This window comes from Macaca nemestrina, chromosome 7 (assembly GCF_043159975.1).
Source record: "Macaca nemestrina isolate mMacNem1 chromosome 7, mMacNem.hap1, whole genome shotgun sequence".
Classification (NCBI taxonomy): domain Eukaryota; kingdom Metazoa; phylum Chordata; class Mammalia; order Primates; family Cercopithecidae; genus Macaca; species Macaca nemestrina.
Window position 1 is genome coordinate 39,501,514 of NC_092131.1, and position 16,906 is coordinate 39,518,419.

General features: G+C 40.4%; 1 protein-coding gene across 17 annotated transcripts in view; it reads right to left on the reverse strand.

Annotated features, from left to right (window-relative positions):
* The window catches only part of LOC105472874 (RAD51 paralog B), an 861,624-nt gene that overhangs the window by 216,621 nt on the left and 628,097 nt on the right, over positions 1–16,906 (reverse strand). For 16 of the 17 annotated variants that reach the window (XR_011625798.1, XR_011625797.1, XR_981891.3 and 13 more), the window contains one exon: positions 1,571–1,649. Coding sequence is in view for 8 of the 17 variants with exons in the window: in XM_071099979.1 (XP_070956080.1) it covers positions 1,571–1,649 (79 nt within the window). In the remaining 9 variants the exon portion in view is untranslated. Of the gene's footprint in view, positions 1–1,570; positions 1,650–16,906 lie in introns of those variants that run through there. The other variant, XR_011625800.1, reaches the window with a different exon arrangement.

Below are 16,906 nucleotides of genomic sequence, written 5' to 3' on the forward strand. Positions count from 1 at the left end.
AGAACAAACTCTTTTCCTCCTGAAATTATCTTGTAGTCTTCCATAGAATTTCTTGAAATCTTCATCTAAATTTGCTACTTACTATACTTCTAATCTTTTAAGAAAGCCTCTAAAAATGAAGAGCTGAATGCCACCCTGTGTACTGGGTAAATAAAAGTTCAGCTTTCTGATTGCTTATTAGTTATACACCCTTAGAGAGTACGTAACAAAGAGGCCTGCTGTTTGCTTTGCTTAATCTGGTCTTAAAATCTCTGCTCTTTTGTCAGAAAACACTATTTGCAATTGTAAAAAAAAATATTTACCAAGGAACTTGGATAGCATAAGTCAAAGGCTAAGAGCCAAAGGTTGTAGTTCTCACCCCAAATTTCGTGGACCTGAGAGTCCCCGCTGTGGAGCTCAGCTGCACCAAACAAACATGCTGCTTTGTGAGTCCATTAAGAAGCAGACATTTTAGAAGGGGAAGGAAAGGGAAGGCTGCAGCCTGTTCCTTAGTTAGAAGCATGAACTCCCCAGCCTGCCCCACATAATCCTTGCTAGGTCTTTGTAATGCAATGTATCTCCATGGGGAAATTACAGGGACTGCCCTGTTTCACAAACCTGGGAAAAATACTTAACTTATAAATCCTTCAGGGCAGGCCTTCTCCCATGGACAGCAGTGACAATATGCTCCTCTGGGGTGAGGCCAGATATTCACTTAAGCATCTCTGTGGGTGGGGTCTCCTGCCCAACAGTGGGGGACAGATGTGTATCCTGAGCACTTCTGTGTGGATCCTTCCTCATCCGCAAAGCAGTTTTGGACATCTGATCTTGTGGGCTGACTCCTCTAACAGTGCTTGAATTTACCCCTTTATGTTAATTATTTTCTGGAAAGACCTGCATTCCGGTGCCTTTCCTAACCACTGGCGTATCTAGCATCTAGAAATGAACCGCCATTGTAGATCAGTGAGTTCCAGGACATGGCCTCAGGGTGCTCTACCCTAAGCAAGAACTCAGCTCCTTCTAAGTCCCGGGCTCATGTCACAAGGTGCAGGTCCTAAAGGTCTGGTCCCCAGCAGGAAGACCATGTCAGGACAGGACAGGAAAAGGAAACAGGATAACCAGAAGGAGTCAGGGAAGTAGGGCTCATGGAGTCATGATATTGTGCCCCAGAGGCTGCCAACCCAGACGGTTCTTCAGCTTGTTAAGCAAGAGGGCTCTGGTGCAGCATTGGCTCCTCACCTCCCTGCTGGTGTCAGAATAATTGCCCACTTCATGCCATAGGATCTGCAAAGAGGAATGGGGTGGTAGCAATTCCGAGCTTTCTTGGTTTGATCCTCATGTTTTGATTGTCTCATTCTGTTAGGAAATTCTGTAGGTCTCCTTCAGCCCTACCTCAATCTTCTCTGTCAAATTCTTGCCACAACTGCTGATCTCTTGCTCTCATTAGGGTAAATATCACTGGCCAATGCATCTTGGCTTTTGATTCTGTCTAGAGCTAGCTTCTGTCAGAACCATAGCAGTAATTACCACTAGCAATGGGCAGCACTGAGCATAATCAGCTGAAAGAAATGGCTTAATCCAAGGATCTTACCTTGAAGAACCAGGCCTTCCTCCTTGATGGTGTAGACAAATGAGGTGAAGGGAGCCAGAGGGGACTTGGCAATAAGAATCTGCACATAAAGCACATTTTTCTAGGATTAGTCAAAGGATCAGGGATGGGCCTCTATTCAGTCCCCTTCCCACTTTGAGACAAAGTGGTAACATAGGACTATAAGTCACAAGGCTTATTTAAAAAAAAAAAAATTTATAACCCAATGTTTAAATGAGTGCTACCCTTTCAAAGTGGTCACCTTAAAAGGCTATACACTTATCCCAACTATTCTACCATCAATTGCCATATTCCTGAATCAATTCTTCTGGAAATAAGTCTCATTATTTTATAACATCCCCTTCCCACTTTGAGACAAAGTGGTAACATAGGATTATAAGTAACAAGCCTTATTAAAAAAGAATTTTTATAACCCAATATTTAAATGAGTGTTATCCTTTCAAAGTGGTCACCTTAAAAGGCTGTACATTTATTCCAACTATTCTGCCATCAAAAGCCATATTCTTGAATCAATTCTTCTAGAAATAAGCCTCATTATTTTATAACACATGCTTAAATAGCTACCTTTCTGCCTAAAAATAAACCTAGCTTGATTCTTTAATTTTATTTATAAACTTAGCCGTTTTACTAAAAAAATTCAAAGGTACCTTTAAAAGATTTACTATCACTGCAAATATTCAAAATAACTTGTGAAGGCAAAGCAATTGAAGGTTTCTTTGTTGGCTCTGGTCCTTCACCAAATCCTTTACTACGTGACTACATTTTCTCTTACTTAAGGTGTACAGCATTTCCCATGGCCCTTGATTGTGGGTTTGGGCATACGACTTGCCAGGTGGCATGACACAGGTTGTGCCAGTTCCCAGCCGAGGCCTCAAAAAGCCTCAAGTATTTCTAGTTGTTCTCTTAACATTTGTGCCATCGTCAGAGAAAAGTATGTCCATGCTAGTCTGTTATCTCAGAAGGAGGGCAATAGATATCTGAAACAGAGCTGGCCAGGAAGGCTAGGCTAAAGAGTTGACCCCCAGGAGACCTACAGATACACAAATTAAATATCTCTGCATGCCTTTGAGATTTTGGTGGTGGAGTCATGAAGCATTAGTACAGCAAGAGTTAACTGATATACCAGCCAAAATATCAAAACATGTTTTCAGCAATGGCATTTTCCTAAGACAACACTTATTTTAAAGGAGATGGTTATCTGGTCATTTAAAAGATCAGTATCGTTAAGCCATTATCACATCTCATATGGTTTACAGAACCTCTAATAATTGGTGGATTATTTTATTACAGTATTTCTACTGAAGGAAGATTAACATCAGTTTCCTGTTTTACAAATTAAAAAAAACATTATCAGAAACAGGGACAGTTTGAACCCTGAACTGTATAGGTAATCAGGGAGGCAAGAGAGAAAGAAGAAACTATTTCAAATAATCAAAAGGCTTATATATAATACCTTGGCCTATCTCAATTCAACAAATATTTGCTGTCAAGTATGAGAAGTGGTGGAAAAATGTGATGGAAAGATCACAGGTTTTAGTCATGGGCTTGGAATCTAGCTCTTCCACTCATCGGCTAGGAGCTTATGGCAGAGCCTACAATTTTCCTCTAGTAGCCATTCCCCCTCTTCCCTTTACTAAATAACTCCCCAAGTTTCCACATTTCTCTGCTTCTTTTGCAAGTAGGTGTGGCTATGTGACCAAGCCTTTACTAGCAGAATGTGAGTACAAATGACAGGTAGAACCTCTGGATTATGTTTTCATAAGAAAACTGCGTGCTCTTCACTTTCCCTTTCACCCTTCCCAAGGCAGGAACCAGATCCAAGCAAATGGGTGTGGACAACACTGTGGGGATGACAAGGCAGGATGAGAGAGGGAAGCTGGGTGGCTTCAGAGAGCATCAGTGTCTCCCACTTGGGGTCACCAGTCCTCTCAGGGCAGAGCAACTTGTCTCAACCACTGTATTTTTATCTTTGTTACTACAGTGCAGCCTGAACTCTAACCAAAACTGTGACTCTGGACAACCTAAATTTGTTAAGTCTCAGTTTCCTCACATGTAAAATGTTGATAAAAACACCTTCCCAAGTGGGATTGTTATGAGGATTAAATTAAGTATGCAAAATACCTGTCACTGTATAAATTCATAATAAATAAATTCATAATAAATAATAAATAATAATTAATAATAATAGGAACATTTCCAACTAACCCATCACACATGGTTCCCTTAACCCTCACTCACCAAACAACAATATATCAGTTGGCTTCTACCAGAAGAAAGTCTCCAGTTGAATCGCAGTAATTTTTACAAATGTTCTAAAGTTATCTAGATAAACTAGTTAATCATTCTCAGAACCAATGAGAAGAAAGTAAAGGTGGGCATTTATACTTTCATGTCAAAAATATCTCATTTGAAGATTAAGGGGGATCCCTTTCTGCCTGAGATAGTTTGGAGATGGTTCAATGTGAATTTATTTTATTTTTAATTTTTTTGAGGCGGAGTCTAGCTCTGTTGCCTATGCTGGAGTGCAGTGGCACAATCTCGGCTCACTGCAAGCTCTGCCTCCCGGGTTCATACCATTCTCCTGCCTCAGCCTCCCGAGTAGCTGGGACTACAGGCGCCCACCACCACACCCAGCTGATTTTTTTGTGTTTTTAGTGGAGACGGGGTTTCACCGTGTTAGCCAGGATGGTCTCGATCTCCTGACCTCGTGATCCACCTGCCTTGGCCTCCCAAAGTGCTGGGATTACAGGCGTGAGCCATCGCGCCCAGCCCGGTTCAATGTGAATTTTAAGGATACCCCTTAGAATGGGAATGGCATGGTAGAAGAAAAGATGGTGGTTCTCGATTTTAATGTGGGTTTGCATCACCTGTGGGTCCTGTTGACCTACACATTCTGATTCTGTACGTTTTGAGTGGAGCCTGAGAGAGTCTACATTTCTAACAGGCTCCCAAGAGATGCTGATGCTGTGGTTCACAGACCACATTTTGAGTAGCCAGGTTCTAGGCAATTAGCCTGATTGAAAAGTCTAAGATGGAGAAGCAAGAGATGGGAGATGTGGGGCCAGTTAGGAGGCGATGCCAATAATTCAGTGATGAGATGATAAGGGCCTAAACTATAGCTGTGTCAGAAAGAGTGGGAAAAAAGGAAATGGATAAGATAAATGTAAATCCTTTAGATCCAAAAAGCAGTAAAAATAAACTAAACATATAAAAAATCTCAGATCTTTGTTGTCTGTATGTAGCAACTAGACATGAAACCAAAAGGGTGTAAATAGCAATAAATAAAGAATCATGCTATATTTTAAAAAATAATACCATTTTTATATTATGCACTGCAGAAGCTGAGACCCACAAAAAAAGAATGTAATATTCCAATGCGACACAAGAATGGCATCTAAGCCTAAGCCTTCCAACTCTGTGGTGCTAACTCCACCTTCTAATAGCCAGTCTATGAACAAGCCCTGAACCCCAGCCAAAAGGATCTCACACCTGGAGGGACCTCCCTGCCGGAAATCAAAGAGTTTGGACAGGTCACTGATTAACACACTGTCCTTCTGGAGCAGGATTTAAAATGAGTCATCAAAAGTATGATCTGTGTGCAGTTAGAAAAAGGAAGTGATAAGTTATGTCAGATGAATTCCATTTCCTTTCTTTGGAAAAGAACTTCCAGGTTGATAGATCAGAGGGCTACCACCAACACAAAATATCTGATTTCAGTAAAAAATGTGACAAACTCTCTTGATAGCCTTCTGGATAAAGTGAAGATAAGTTGAGCTGGGTGCTAATACCATTAAGTGGACTTATGAGTGACCAAAAGGTCAGTAGTAACCTGGTGAGGGGCAGCAACCTCTAGTAGATTGTACTGAATTCTAGCTTGGTCTTACTGATTTGAATGATATTGCTGATGTATTCAAATACACCCATATAACAAATATGAAATCCAGCAGGGAATAGAACTTACAAAAACTGCTCCTCTAATAGAGCTTACATTCTAAAGAAAGATAAGAAGTACAAAATAAATAAATAAAAATGTTATGTTTGATGAGTATCCATGCAATGGATGAAAAGAGCAGATAAAGAATATAGGAAGTATATTGGATTGGAGGTGGGGGCATCAATTTTGGATAGAGTATCATGAGATCTCACTGAAGAAGTGATATTTGGACTTGTGAATCATGTAACTAAACCCACTGATGAGATGCTGAACTGATGGGAAGGTAACAGAAGATTTAGAGAAATATTAAGAGTTCATATATTAGATTAATCATGATATCAAAACAAATCTCAATTTGGTTAGAATGTTGGAACAAATCCTACACATTGATTGGAATGCAATTTTATTGAACTAAATGAAAGGCCTTGTCCTTGAGAACAGAGCACCAATGATTCATTATGGAACAGGCAAAAGGAAATTCAGCATCCAGAAAATGGAATGTTGGTTAACTATAGTTCAATATTAGTCAGCTGTGAGATGTAATTCTCAAAAATCTAGCATGTTCTCAGGTTACATCAATGGAGATATAGTATGTAGAACAAGGGAGGTGATAGTCCTGCTCTCCTCCTCACCCAGCAAACCATGCCTGATGCAATGTGTTTGGATTGGGGCCCAAATTCCGAAAGAAAAAATGACAAACAAGAAGGTGGCTGGAGGTCCAAAGCAATCCATGACCACAAACACGTCAATGCAAACATCATGGTAAGAGGACTGCAGTGAAGATGCATATTGCTTTTACTATGAGTTTTCTAACCTGAAGATTCTGTAATATTACATGCTAGTATTATATACTAGTATATACTATGAGATGCATATTGCTTTTGAGTTTTCTAACCTGAAGATTCTGTTGTATTATATACTAGTGAGGGGAAGTGTAAATTAGCTTTCTAACCCAATATATTTCAGGAAAAAAAGTGATGCTTGCCATGTATCTTTGTGGATACATACAGATTCCTCCCTATTTTTGATCCAAATTAATGCCCCATGACCCTTCTGCCATTCAAACTATAAACTATCCTTTTCTAAAGCAGACAACCCCCAGCAGATAATTTAGGTTGTGCTGGTTCAGATGTTCAGCCATTCTATAAATCTGGGGAGTTCTAATCATTGTCTGACTTAGGCAGTTTTCAAGTATCATTCTATCTTCTTCAATACATGATACCCTGCAGGGAGGCCTAGCTACTTAGTAAAACAACAGGGCCCTACTGAAAAATTCTGATCACACTCAAACCTGTGTGCAATGTGTGAGGGCTGGCTTTGGAAGTCTGAGGGTTCACAGAAATATATAACTGAGCAAGAATGAGTGTAGACATATGTGGCTCAGAAAGCCTGGGGCTCCATGTGGTAGGTATGTGGTATGTGGGCGGTTAATCCCATCTCCCACAAATAGCCAAATTGTTTCTTCTTGAATATTTCCTTCATATCAGACCAGCTCAGCTTTAACTGCACTGGAACAAATACACTTTCTCCTCTCTTTACCTATCCTTGCAAGGTAAGGGATCCCCCATATTTTAAAATTCTCTGGAGGGGTCGGGCCTGTAATCTCAGCACTTTGGGAGGTTGAGGCAGGAGGACTGCTTGAGGTCAGGAGTTTGAGACCAGCCTGGCAACATAGTGAGACTCTGTTTCGATTAATTGATCCAACTATCCACCAATTCTTTGGAGGAACATTTAAGGTATATCAAATATGTACTAGGTGCTGGATCCCCAATCCCACTACCATCTGGAAACAATTTTGGTTATGTGTACCATCCACCCACCCATCCATGCACTTTTTCAATCCACAAATATTTACTGGGCTCTTTTCTTTGTGCTCGGCACTGTTCTAGGTGCAGGGGATAGAGCAGGGAACAAGACAGAGAGGTCCCTGATCTTATGGAACTGACATTCTGGTGGCAGAAGACAGACAATACAGGGAAGCCGTTGGGCTTTTTCCACTGTGACATTCTACTATGTGCTCCTCACTCTAGGGCATTCAATCCATCCAGCAACAAACATTTATTGAGTACCACACTCTGGGCCAGGCGGATTCAATTTACACTCTGTAAATCTGCACTTATTAAAATACTGCTACCTGTTTCTCCCTCAGTTTATTTTTTAGAGGCAAGCTCTGAATTCTCAGTGGAACTCAGCAGATCTGGGCATGTTCTGTAATCTCACTCTGTTCCCTTCTCCAGAGCCCAATGTGGTGCTTTTCAGCTGAGGGCTCCGAGAATGACGGGCAGGCATCTTCCTCACTGTTCTTCACTTCATCCCTATGCTGGTGTGTGGAGGTTTCAATCCAATGACAAGTGGAAACACAGAGGCCTGTGTACTCTAAATAAAGCGTGGAAGGAAAATTGGCCACTGGGGCCCATGGGCTTCTCCCCGAAAACTCTCTCCTCTTTCTTTTATGTCCCTCCCCACAGGTTTCTATTTTGCTCTCAGTAACTAAGCTGTCAACTAATTATCTCTACCCCTAAAGTGAGGGCTGGTAAATCTTCCCGCATTAGCCTTCTTAGGTGTGTCTGCATTGTAATATAAGACTCTCAAAAAGGAGAAACGGTCTGTAATGATAGAAAGTGCAATAGGACTGGAGTGGGTAGGGGAGGCTTCCAGGGTTCCTACAGTAATAATGCTGATGAGAACAACAACAACCAACAGACATTAATCTTCACAATAATCCTCGAAGGTGGGTAGCTTATAAGTCCTGAAGCTGGGTTCCAACCCAGGCTACCTGGTTCTGTACTGCCTGGTCTGTACTTTTGACCACCACAATGGCAGCTCCCAATCTGCCACATACAACTCAATCCACTTTTCTGGGATAATACATCAAATGAGGCAGGATACATAACAGCAAATAAGGGCTTTTTTTTTTTTTTTTTTTTTTTCCCCTGCATGGATATTGCATGATTCAAGACAAAGAAGGGGGCTAGACAGGGTATCCGTGCGGGCTGCCTCAGCTGTTCGCAAGCTTCCACACTGGCAATCTTCCTTCTGCCCTTCATCCCTGAAAGTCCAAATACAAATGTCATGTCTTCCAGAAGCTTCAGCCGATTTCTCCAGCCTAAAGTGTTCTCTCTCTAATCCCTTCACACTTCATCTGTACTCTTTAATTATTAGTTTTCTTTACTGTTTTATGGTTAATGTTACCTCAATTTAACATAATCTATTTGACCATTCTTCTTGTTGCTGCTGCTTCTGGTCCCACAAACCTCTAGTGTGGTGCTATACACGTAAAAGAAGCTTCATTATGAAATACAAGAATGAATGAGTGAATAAATGCACAAACTGATGACCCACAGAAGCTCAACTGATTCATACCCATTTTTAGGACTTATCTGGTTCCCTCTTCCCAAAGTTAGGGGACTCAGAAAATGCCATAGAAAACAGCAAGCTTCCCAGTCAATCACTGCCAAGATTCTCGGCTTGGCCAGGCCCAAAGTCAAGTCTTTGGTTTCAGCTTGCTATAGCATCACATGTTTTTCCTGGCCTGATCCCACTTCCAAGAGGCTCAGAAAGTGGAAAAGGAGCCACAGAACAGAAAGTGCTGGGCATAGTAACCCGAGGCCTTCTCCAGGATGGCGACACCTTCTAGGGATAGTGTCTGGGTCCTGCTTTTTAAAGTACAGGTGTGGCCCTCATCTGAGACAGCCCAGTCCAGCCCTTCTCCATGGGTGGCTAGGAAGGCCAGTGTGGGGCAGGCAGCAGAGAGACATCAGGAACCTTGGGCACAGGCTGTCCTGGAGGCTGCTTTATTTTTTTATTTTTTGAGATGGAGTCTTGCTCTTGTTGCCCAGGTTGGAGTGCAGTGGCGCGATCTTGGCTCACTGCAACCTCCGCTCCCAGGTTCAGGTGATTCTCCTGCCTCAGCCTCCCGAGTAGTTGGGATTACAGGTGCCTGCCACCACACCCAGCTAATTTTTTGTATTTTTAGTTGAGATCGGATTTCACCATGTTGGCCAGGCTGGTCTCGAACTCCTGACCTCAGGTGATCCGCCCGCTTCAGCCTCCCAAAATGCTGGGATTACGGGCGTGAGCCACCGCGCCTGGCCTGGAGGCTGCTTTTATAGAGTTCTGGTCCTGGCAGTTTACATGAGTTCCTGTAATACAGCCCCAACCTTAGGAAAAAGTGAGTTTTGCCTTTGTGGCCCAGGAAAGCAGACGTGAATAGGCAGCCATGAGGCTGAGGGTAAGCTGGCACTGATTCTTCTACTTTCTCTTCTCTAATTCCTGTGCCAGGAAGGCTTCCTGTACACCAGTCATGAATTCTTCCTCTTTTCTATTTCCTTCCCCTTCCCATCCCAACCCCAAATCTCACATTAGTTGGGGGGTGAAAGGAAGAGTGGAATGAGCTGGCAGAGGAAAAGTATAAGCAGAAGAGTTTCTTCCTGTAAGGGCAGGTGGTGGGACTGGCTTTCTTTCTATCCCTACTATCTGCTAGAAGATGTGGGGCCCAGAGACTGTAATACGTTCAGCAAAGAGAAGTACAGCAAGAAGCAATTAAAGTAGATAGCTCCCAAATATGACTTTGCATCCATCCACGATTTCCTGTCCTGCTAGTTTTTTAATCCTGTCTCAGTCTCCCTCATGATCAGCAAGATTATGTGGTCGTTGATAAATTCAGTGGGGATTTCCTTGTTGAATGTGTCTGATGCTTTCATCTCTGTGCAAGGGTCCTGTGGAGAAATTAGGGAGGAAGTCCACTGACTGAAATGTCCTTCTACAGGGACCCTATTATCTCACTTCAACTGGAGTCCTAGGCTAATAAAACCCATTGGTAAGTTAAACAAACCTTTCCTCTAGCTATGCCAAGTGTCTGCGACAGAAATCCTTCATGCCAGGGTTTTCCTCCTTGTCCAAGACTTAGAAAAAAGTTGTTTTCTCAGCTGCTTTGAAGCTCAGGAAGAGAGCCAGGGAGGCAAACAAACCCGTTAGTCTTGCATCAGATAATTCAACAGGCTTTTGATAACCCCAAAGTCTTCTGTCCCTTCCCAGGTTGAGCTGAACTCTCCAAGCCAAAGGACAGAAGGGCCGGAAATGCTCCAGACAGGAAGATCTGTGGCTGGAATGAGGCCATAGGATCAGGGGAGCTTGAAGTGTACCCAGTGATCCTCACAGGAATTCCCCATTGTGTTGCGAGAGCTGGAGGGAAAGGTGGCAGAGGTCCAACTCCCAGTCTGTATTTGGATCTTAGACTGATTAGAATCTGCTTCATCACTTGGAAAATCACTCTGCATGGAACACTGAAGCCTCAACACCAGCAGCTTTGCAGGATTATGCAGGGAGAGCAGAGAATGAGTTTAGCGGCATCTAAACTGCCTTCTCAAAATAGAAGAGCAAGATCTGTAGAAGTAATATAGTGCTGGAAAATGGCAGGATGGAAAAATGAACTGTATTTGAGCAGGCATGAATTTATTAATTTGTCTACATGTAGCCTACTTCCCAACTTTTTCTACAGAAATTAGGGGACATAAAGTAAGCTGATCTGAATCCCTAAAAAATAGAATATAAATAATAACATACAATACAATAATATAATCTATAAATAATATAATTCTAGACTCTGGGAAGAGTCTCTTAGGAAGCTTGACCCTGAGGTTATAAGATCCTATTTCCTCATAGAATATCATTATGCTCTTGTATAACACCTCTCTGGTGATCGTTTTCAAAATGTTTACCAATAATATAACACATCAGGTTCCCAAAGTATAAGAAAGTATTGCCTAGAAAACAGCCAGGGCTCCTTAAAGAAAACATTAATTTTTTGTGATCCGTAGGATATTAACTTAGTAAATTATGGAATAGTAAATAGTTCAGGGTCAGAATGACATTTTGAGTTTACTGTTTTTTCCCCAACATTTTATTATGAAACTTTTCAAACATACAACAAAAGTGAAAGAATTTTATAATGAATACCCATAAACATATCAACTGGTTCTACCATTAACATTTTATTACTTGAACCCAGGAATTTGAGGTTGTAATGAGCTATGATTAGCTCTCCAGCCTGGGTTACAGACCAAGGCCCTGTCTCAAAAAACAGAAACAAGAACCAAAATAATTTTATTACACTTGTTTTTTATCACATATCTATTTATCTGTCAACCCATCTTATTTTTTGTTCTGGTTGTTATTACATTTCAAACTAAATTGCAAACATCAGTACACTTTTCTCTAACTGCTTTAGCACGCATATAATTAACTATAAGCTTAATATTTATTAATACAATTTAAAAACCATGTTGGTTTTTTTTTCAGTGAACTTTACATGTGGTTTGAAAGTGTTAGTAATTCTTCTTGAATTATACCACAATCAGAAAAAATTTATCGACTACAAATATATGGTAGTATGCAAATTTATACAGTCAAAAATATGGGCCACCAATTCTTTCTACATTAATATCAGCTTTATTTAGGTATAATATACATGTAATAAAATTATTTTTTAACATAAGCATTTAAACTGTATATTTCCCTATAACCACTGCTTTATACCACATAAGCTTTGATATGTTGCATTTTTGTTTTCATTTGCATTCATTTCTAATTTCCCTTGTGATTTATTCTTTGACCTATTGCTTATTTAGGGGTGTGTCTGTGTGTGTCTGTGTTTTTAAATTCACACACAATTGAGAATTTCCAGATTTTCCTTTTGTTACTGATTATTGATTTCACCCCAGGGCTGGGCATGTTGGCTCACACCTATAATCCCAGCAGGTTGGGAGGCCGAGGTGGGCAGATCACTTGAGGGTAGGAGTTCAAGACCAGCCTGGCCAACATGGCAAAACCCTGTCTCTACTAAACATACAAAAATTAGTTGGGTGTGGTGGTGCATGCTTGTAATCCCAGCTACTCAGGTGGCTGAAGCACAAGAATCGCTTGACTCTGGAAGGCAGAGGTTGCAGTGAACCAAGATCGTGCTACTGCACTCCAGTCTGGGTTACAGAGTGAAACTCTGTCTCAAAAAAATAATAATAAAATAAAAAAAAATTCATTCCATTGTGATTGGAGAAGTTTGTATGATTTCAATCTTTTAAATTTACTGAGGCTCAATTTGTAGTCTAATTTATACTTGAGAGGAACATGTATCTGCTGTTGTTTAGAGTGTTCTATAGATGCCTTTGAGGTCTACTTGGCATAGAGTGTTGAGTCTTCTATTTCTTTGTTGAACTTCTGTCTAGTTGTTCTATCCATTATTGAAAGTGGGGTATTGGCCGGGCGCGGTGGCTCAAGCCTGTAATCCCAGCACTTTGGGAGGCCGAGACGGGTGGATCACGAGGTCAGGAGATCGAGACCATCCTGGCTAACACCGTGAAACCCCGTCTCTACTAAAAATACAAAAAACTAGCCGGGCGAGGTGGCGGGCGCCTGTAGTCCCAGCTACTCCGGAGGCTGAGGCAGGAGAATGGCCTAAACCCGGGAGGCGGAGCTTGCAGTGAGCTGAGATCCGGCCACTGCACTCCAGCCCGGGCTACAGAGCAAGACTCCGTCTCAAAAAAAAAAAAAAAAAAAAAAGAAAGTGGGGTATTGAACCCTCCAGCTATTATCATTGAATTTCTATTTCTCCCTTCAATTCTATTAGTTTTTGCTTCATGTATTTTGGGGCTCAGGTGTTAGGTACACATACATTTCTAGTTATGTCTTCCTGATGGAGCAATCCTTTTATAATTATAAAATCTCTCTTTTTTTGTTTCCAGTAATGATTTTTGTCTTACAGTCCATTCTGTCTGATCGTAGCATAGCCATTTCAGCTTTCTTTACTGTTTGCATGACATATATTTTTCCATCTTTTTACTTTCAATCTATTTGTGTCTGACTCAAAGGGTGTCTCCTGTAGACAGCATATACTTGGATCATTTTAAAAAACTTTATTCTGCCAATCTCTGCCTTTTGGTTGGAGCATTTAATCAACTCACATGTAATGTAATTATTGATAAAGTAGGATATATGCCTGTCATTTCACTATTTGTTTTCTGTGTGTATCTCCTTTTTGTTCCTCTGTTTTGCCATTACTGTATTCTGCCATTGCTGCATTCTTTGTGTTAGGTATTTTTCTAGTATACAATTTTAACTCTCTTGTTGTTTCTTCCACTATGCATTTTTGAGTTATTTTCTTAGAGGCTGCCTTGAGGATTGTCATTAATATTTTAACTTAAAGCTAGTTCAGATTGATACCACCTTAATTTCAATTGTTTGCAAAAAATGTGCATCAATATAGCTCTATTCTCTTCCCCTCCCTTGTACTATTGTCATACAAATTACATCTTTATACATTATAAGCCCATCTACACAGCTTTAAAATTCTTGCTTTTTGCAGTTATCTTTCAAATCAGATGGCAGAGGAAAAGAATTACAAACAAAAATACATTCTATTGTCTTTCACATTTACCTATATATTTATCTTTACCAACACACTTTCTCTCTCTCTCTTTCATTTCTTGAGACAGAGTTTTGCTCTGTCATCCAGGCTGGAGTGCAGTGGCGTGATCTTGGCTCACTGCAACCTCTGCCTCCAAGGTTCATGCCATTCTCCTGCTTCAGTCTACCGAGTAGCTGGGACTACAGGCACCTGCCACCATGCCCAGCTAATTTTTTTTTTTTTTGTATGTTTAGTAGAGACAGGGTTTCATCATGTTAGCCAGGATGGTCTCAATATCCTGACCTCATGATCCACCCATCTTGGCCTCCCAAAGTGCTGGGATTACAGGCGTGAGCCACCACGCCCGGCCACACACTTTATTTTTTCATATGGATTAGAGTTAATCTCTAGTGTCCTTTCATTTCAGCCTGACAAATTCTTTTTAGTATTTTCTGTATGGCAGGTGTTTCTCTTAGATTTTGTTTTTTCTGGGAATGTCTTAATTTCTCCTTCATTTTTGAAGGATAGTATTGCTGGACATAGAATTCTGGATTGATAATCTTTTTCTTTCAACAGTTTGAATATGTTATTCAGTTACCTTCTGGCTTCTGTGGTTTCTGATGAGAAGTCAGTCAGTTAATTTTATTGAAGGTCCCTTATATATGAAACCACTTAGTAGTCCACTAATGACATGACAGATTTCCTTAAATGCTGTGAATCAGTAAATCAGCCTCTGTGTGTGTGTGTGTGTGTGTGTGTGTGTGTGTTGGGGCATGCATTAAATACTCCATCAAGCCATATAACTCTGTTTCATTCTTCACTTCCTTCTTGCACATAGCCTCAAGGTCAGCTGGAAGTCAGAGCTTCAGGTTTTCTCAGCTCTTACAAAGCCCTGGGTATCTACATGGCCCTCTAGATTCCTTGGTGTATGTAGAAGCTTTATAAAACCCCGTGTAGCCATCTCATTCCCCCAGATTTTCCTTTTACATTTTTTGGTCAGCCTCTTGTTGACCCTACCTGGTAATGGAGCCTTGGGCAGCCATGATGGTAAGCAATTACCACTGACTGTTTTTGACAAACGCTCTGTGGGTAGTGCTGTTCACACAGAGCAAGTTCTGAGTCTAGGTCAAATAAAGACAAGCCCTGAGAATGGAGCTTTTTAGCATGCTGTTGGACAAGTTAAATAACAGCAATTCTCTGGGATGGGGTTTTTGAGGTACTCCAAACCTGTTCTATCCTCTCCAATGGCTGCTACCATGCTGGTTTTCAAAGATGCCACAAATAAAGGTTGTTGGTGTTCAAGGTTACTGTAGCACTGATGAAAGGAGAATAGAATTAGGGCAAGTTAAAATTCCACAAGTCTTGCTGTTCTTCCTGAGAGTCACTTGTTTTTCTTTCTCAAATAAACACTCCTCAGACTGTTGTGAGCCTTTATTTAATTTCCAGAATTCTGAAGAAGTTTATTTTAACAGTTTTTGTCAATGTTCTTGTTACTTTTATGGAGGTGTACAGTTTGGGAGTGCCTTATTCCACTGTGCTGAAAATTGAGTCTCCTAAGCCAAAAGGTAAACATCCTGATTCAGTATCTGTCTTGGTTATCTCCCCCTATTCAATTTTGACTCCTCCTTTCTCTGTTTTAAAAGTTTTCACAGCACTAGACAACTGATTTTTTAAATCAACTTAATGCTTACACATAATTGAAAACAGCAAATGATGCCACTTTTGTATTATCTTTCAGCTCTTTAACTGAATCTGCCACCTATTATATTATTAATTTCCAGGTACTCTTCCTTGTCTTCTGACCAATTCTAATTCAGTGCTTCCTATTCTTGTTCTTATGTCATCTTTAACTCTCTGAGGAAATGAATTATACTTTAAGTTTTCTTCTGAATCTCACATTATCTCTATTTTCTTTTCTCCTTGATATGAGAGTCATTTTCCAAAGTCTGGTGATCCTTGGTTTTCAATCATATTTAAAAATAAAATATTTTTATACTAAAAATAAAATTAAAAGCACCGTGTATACATACAACATTTGTAAATGGTGGGATCCACTGTATAGCCAATAAATGGAGATACCTTCTCAGAGGTGGATTGATATTTACAAAAATGAGTCTTTCACTCTCTTGTTTGGTTGCTACATTCTAGAAGCAGGGCAGAGAAAGGGGCTGTAGACTTACCATCTGGCAGGCATAATCCCCTGTTTTAACAAAATGCCCATTTTTGTCCCATGCTTTGTCTGGAGTCCCAAGTCTGTCTCCAAAGATAAAATTTGGCTTTTATCCTGGGTTGGAGACTTGTCACTTAGCTTTCCGGGGTGAAAAAGGGGGTTCAGCTACTTCTTATAGTTCATATACAATTTTAAAGCAATCTGCTGTTTTTGTCTTTTCTGTCTTCTACGATATCTGGTTCTTCTAAGTCCTGAAGAAATCTCTCAAGTGTTCTACTGCTACACTACTTTGAAGGCACAAAAGTGTCTCTGTTCTTTCTTGCCAATCTTGTATCACTTCCTGTGATACAATCTTGTTCTATTATTTGCTGAAGCCTGTTGATATCTCAAAAAGATTCACACTTTCTTAGTCTTTTTGGATTAACTTAATTAGTTTATCAAATGGAAATAATTTCAAATGAATCACGAGAAAGAATATACATATGTGATCAAACCTCCACATTAAAGTGGAGACACTCTTTGTGAACTTTAGTTTTTCTATCTCCAATTAGGTTGTGATTTAGTAGCATTATCTTACTATCAGTTTGAGGGTTACACACATGCACACACATGTGGACACACACACCCCCATGTACATATGTATCAAATAGCTCTCCTCTTAAGGCTGCTCAATATAATTTTTTAGCTGTTATCAAATCATGGTTATAAGGGGCTAAAAAAGGTGGCTTGGGGTCAAGTACAATCATCATTATTACAAAATATAACACACCTTAGATTTGGTCAAACATGGCTTCAAATCTTGGCTATATGATT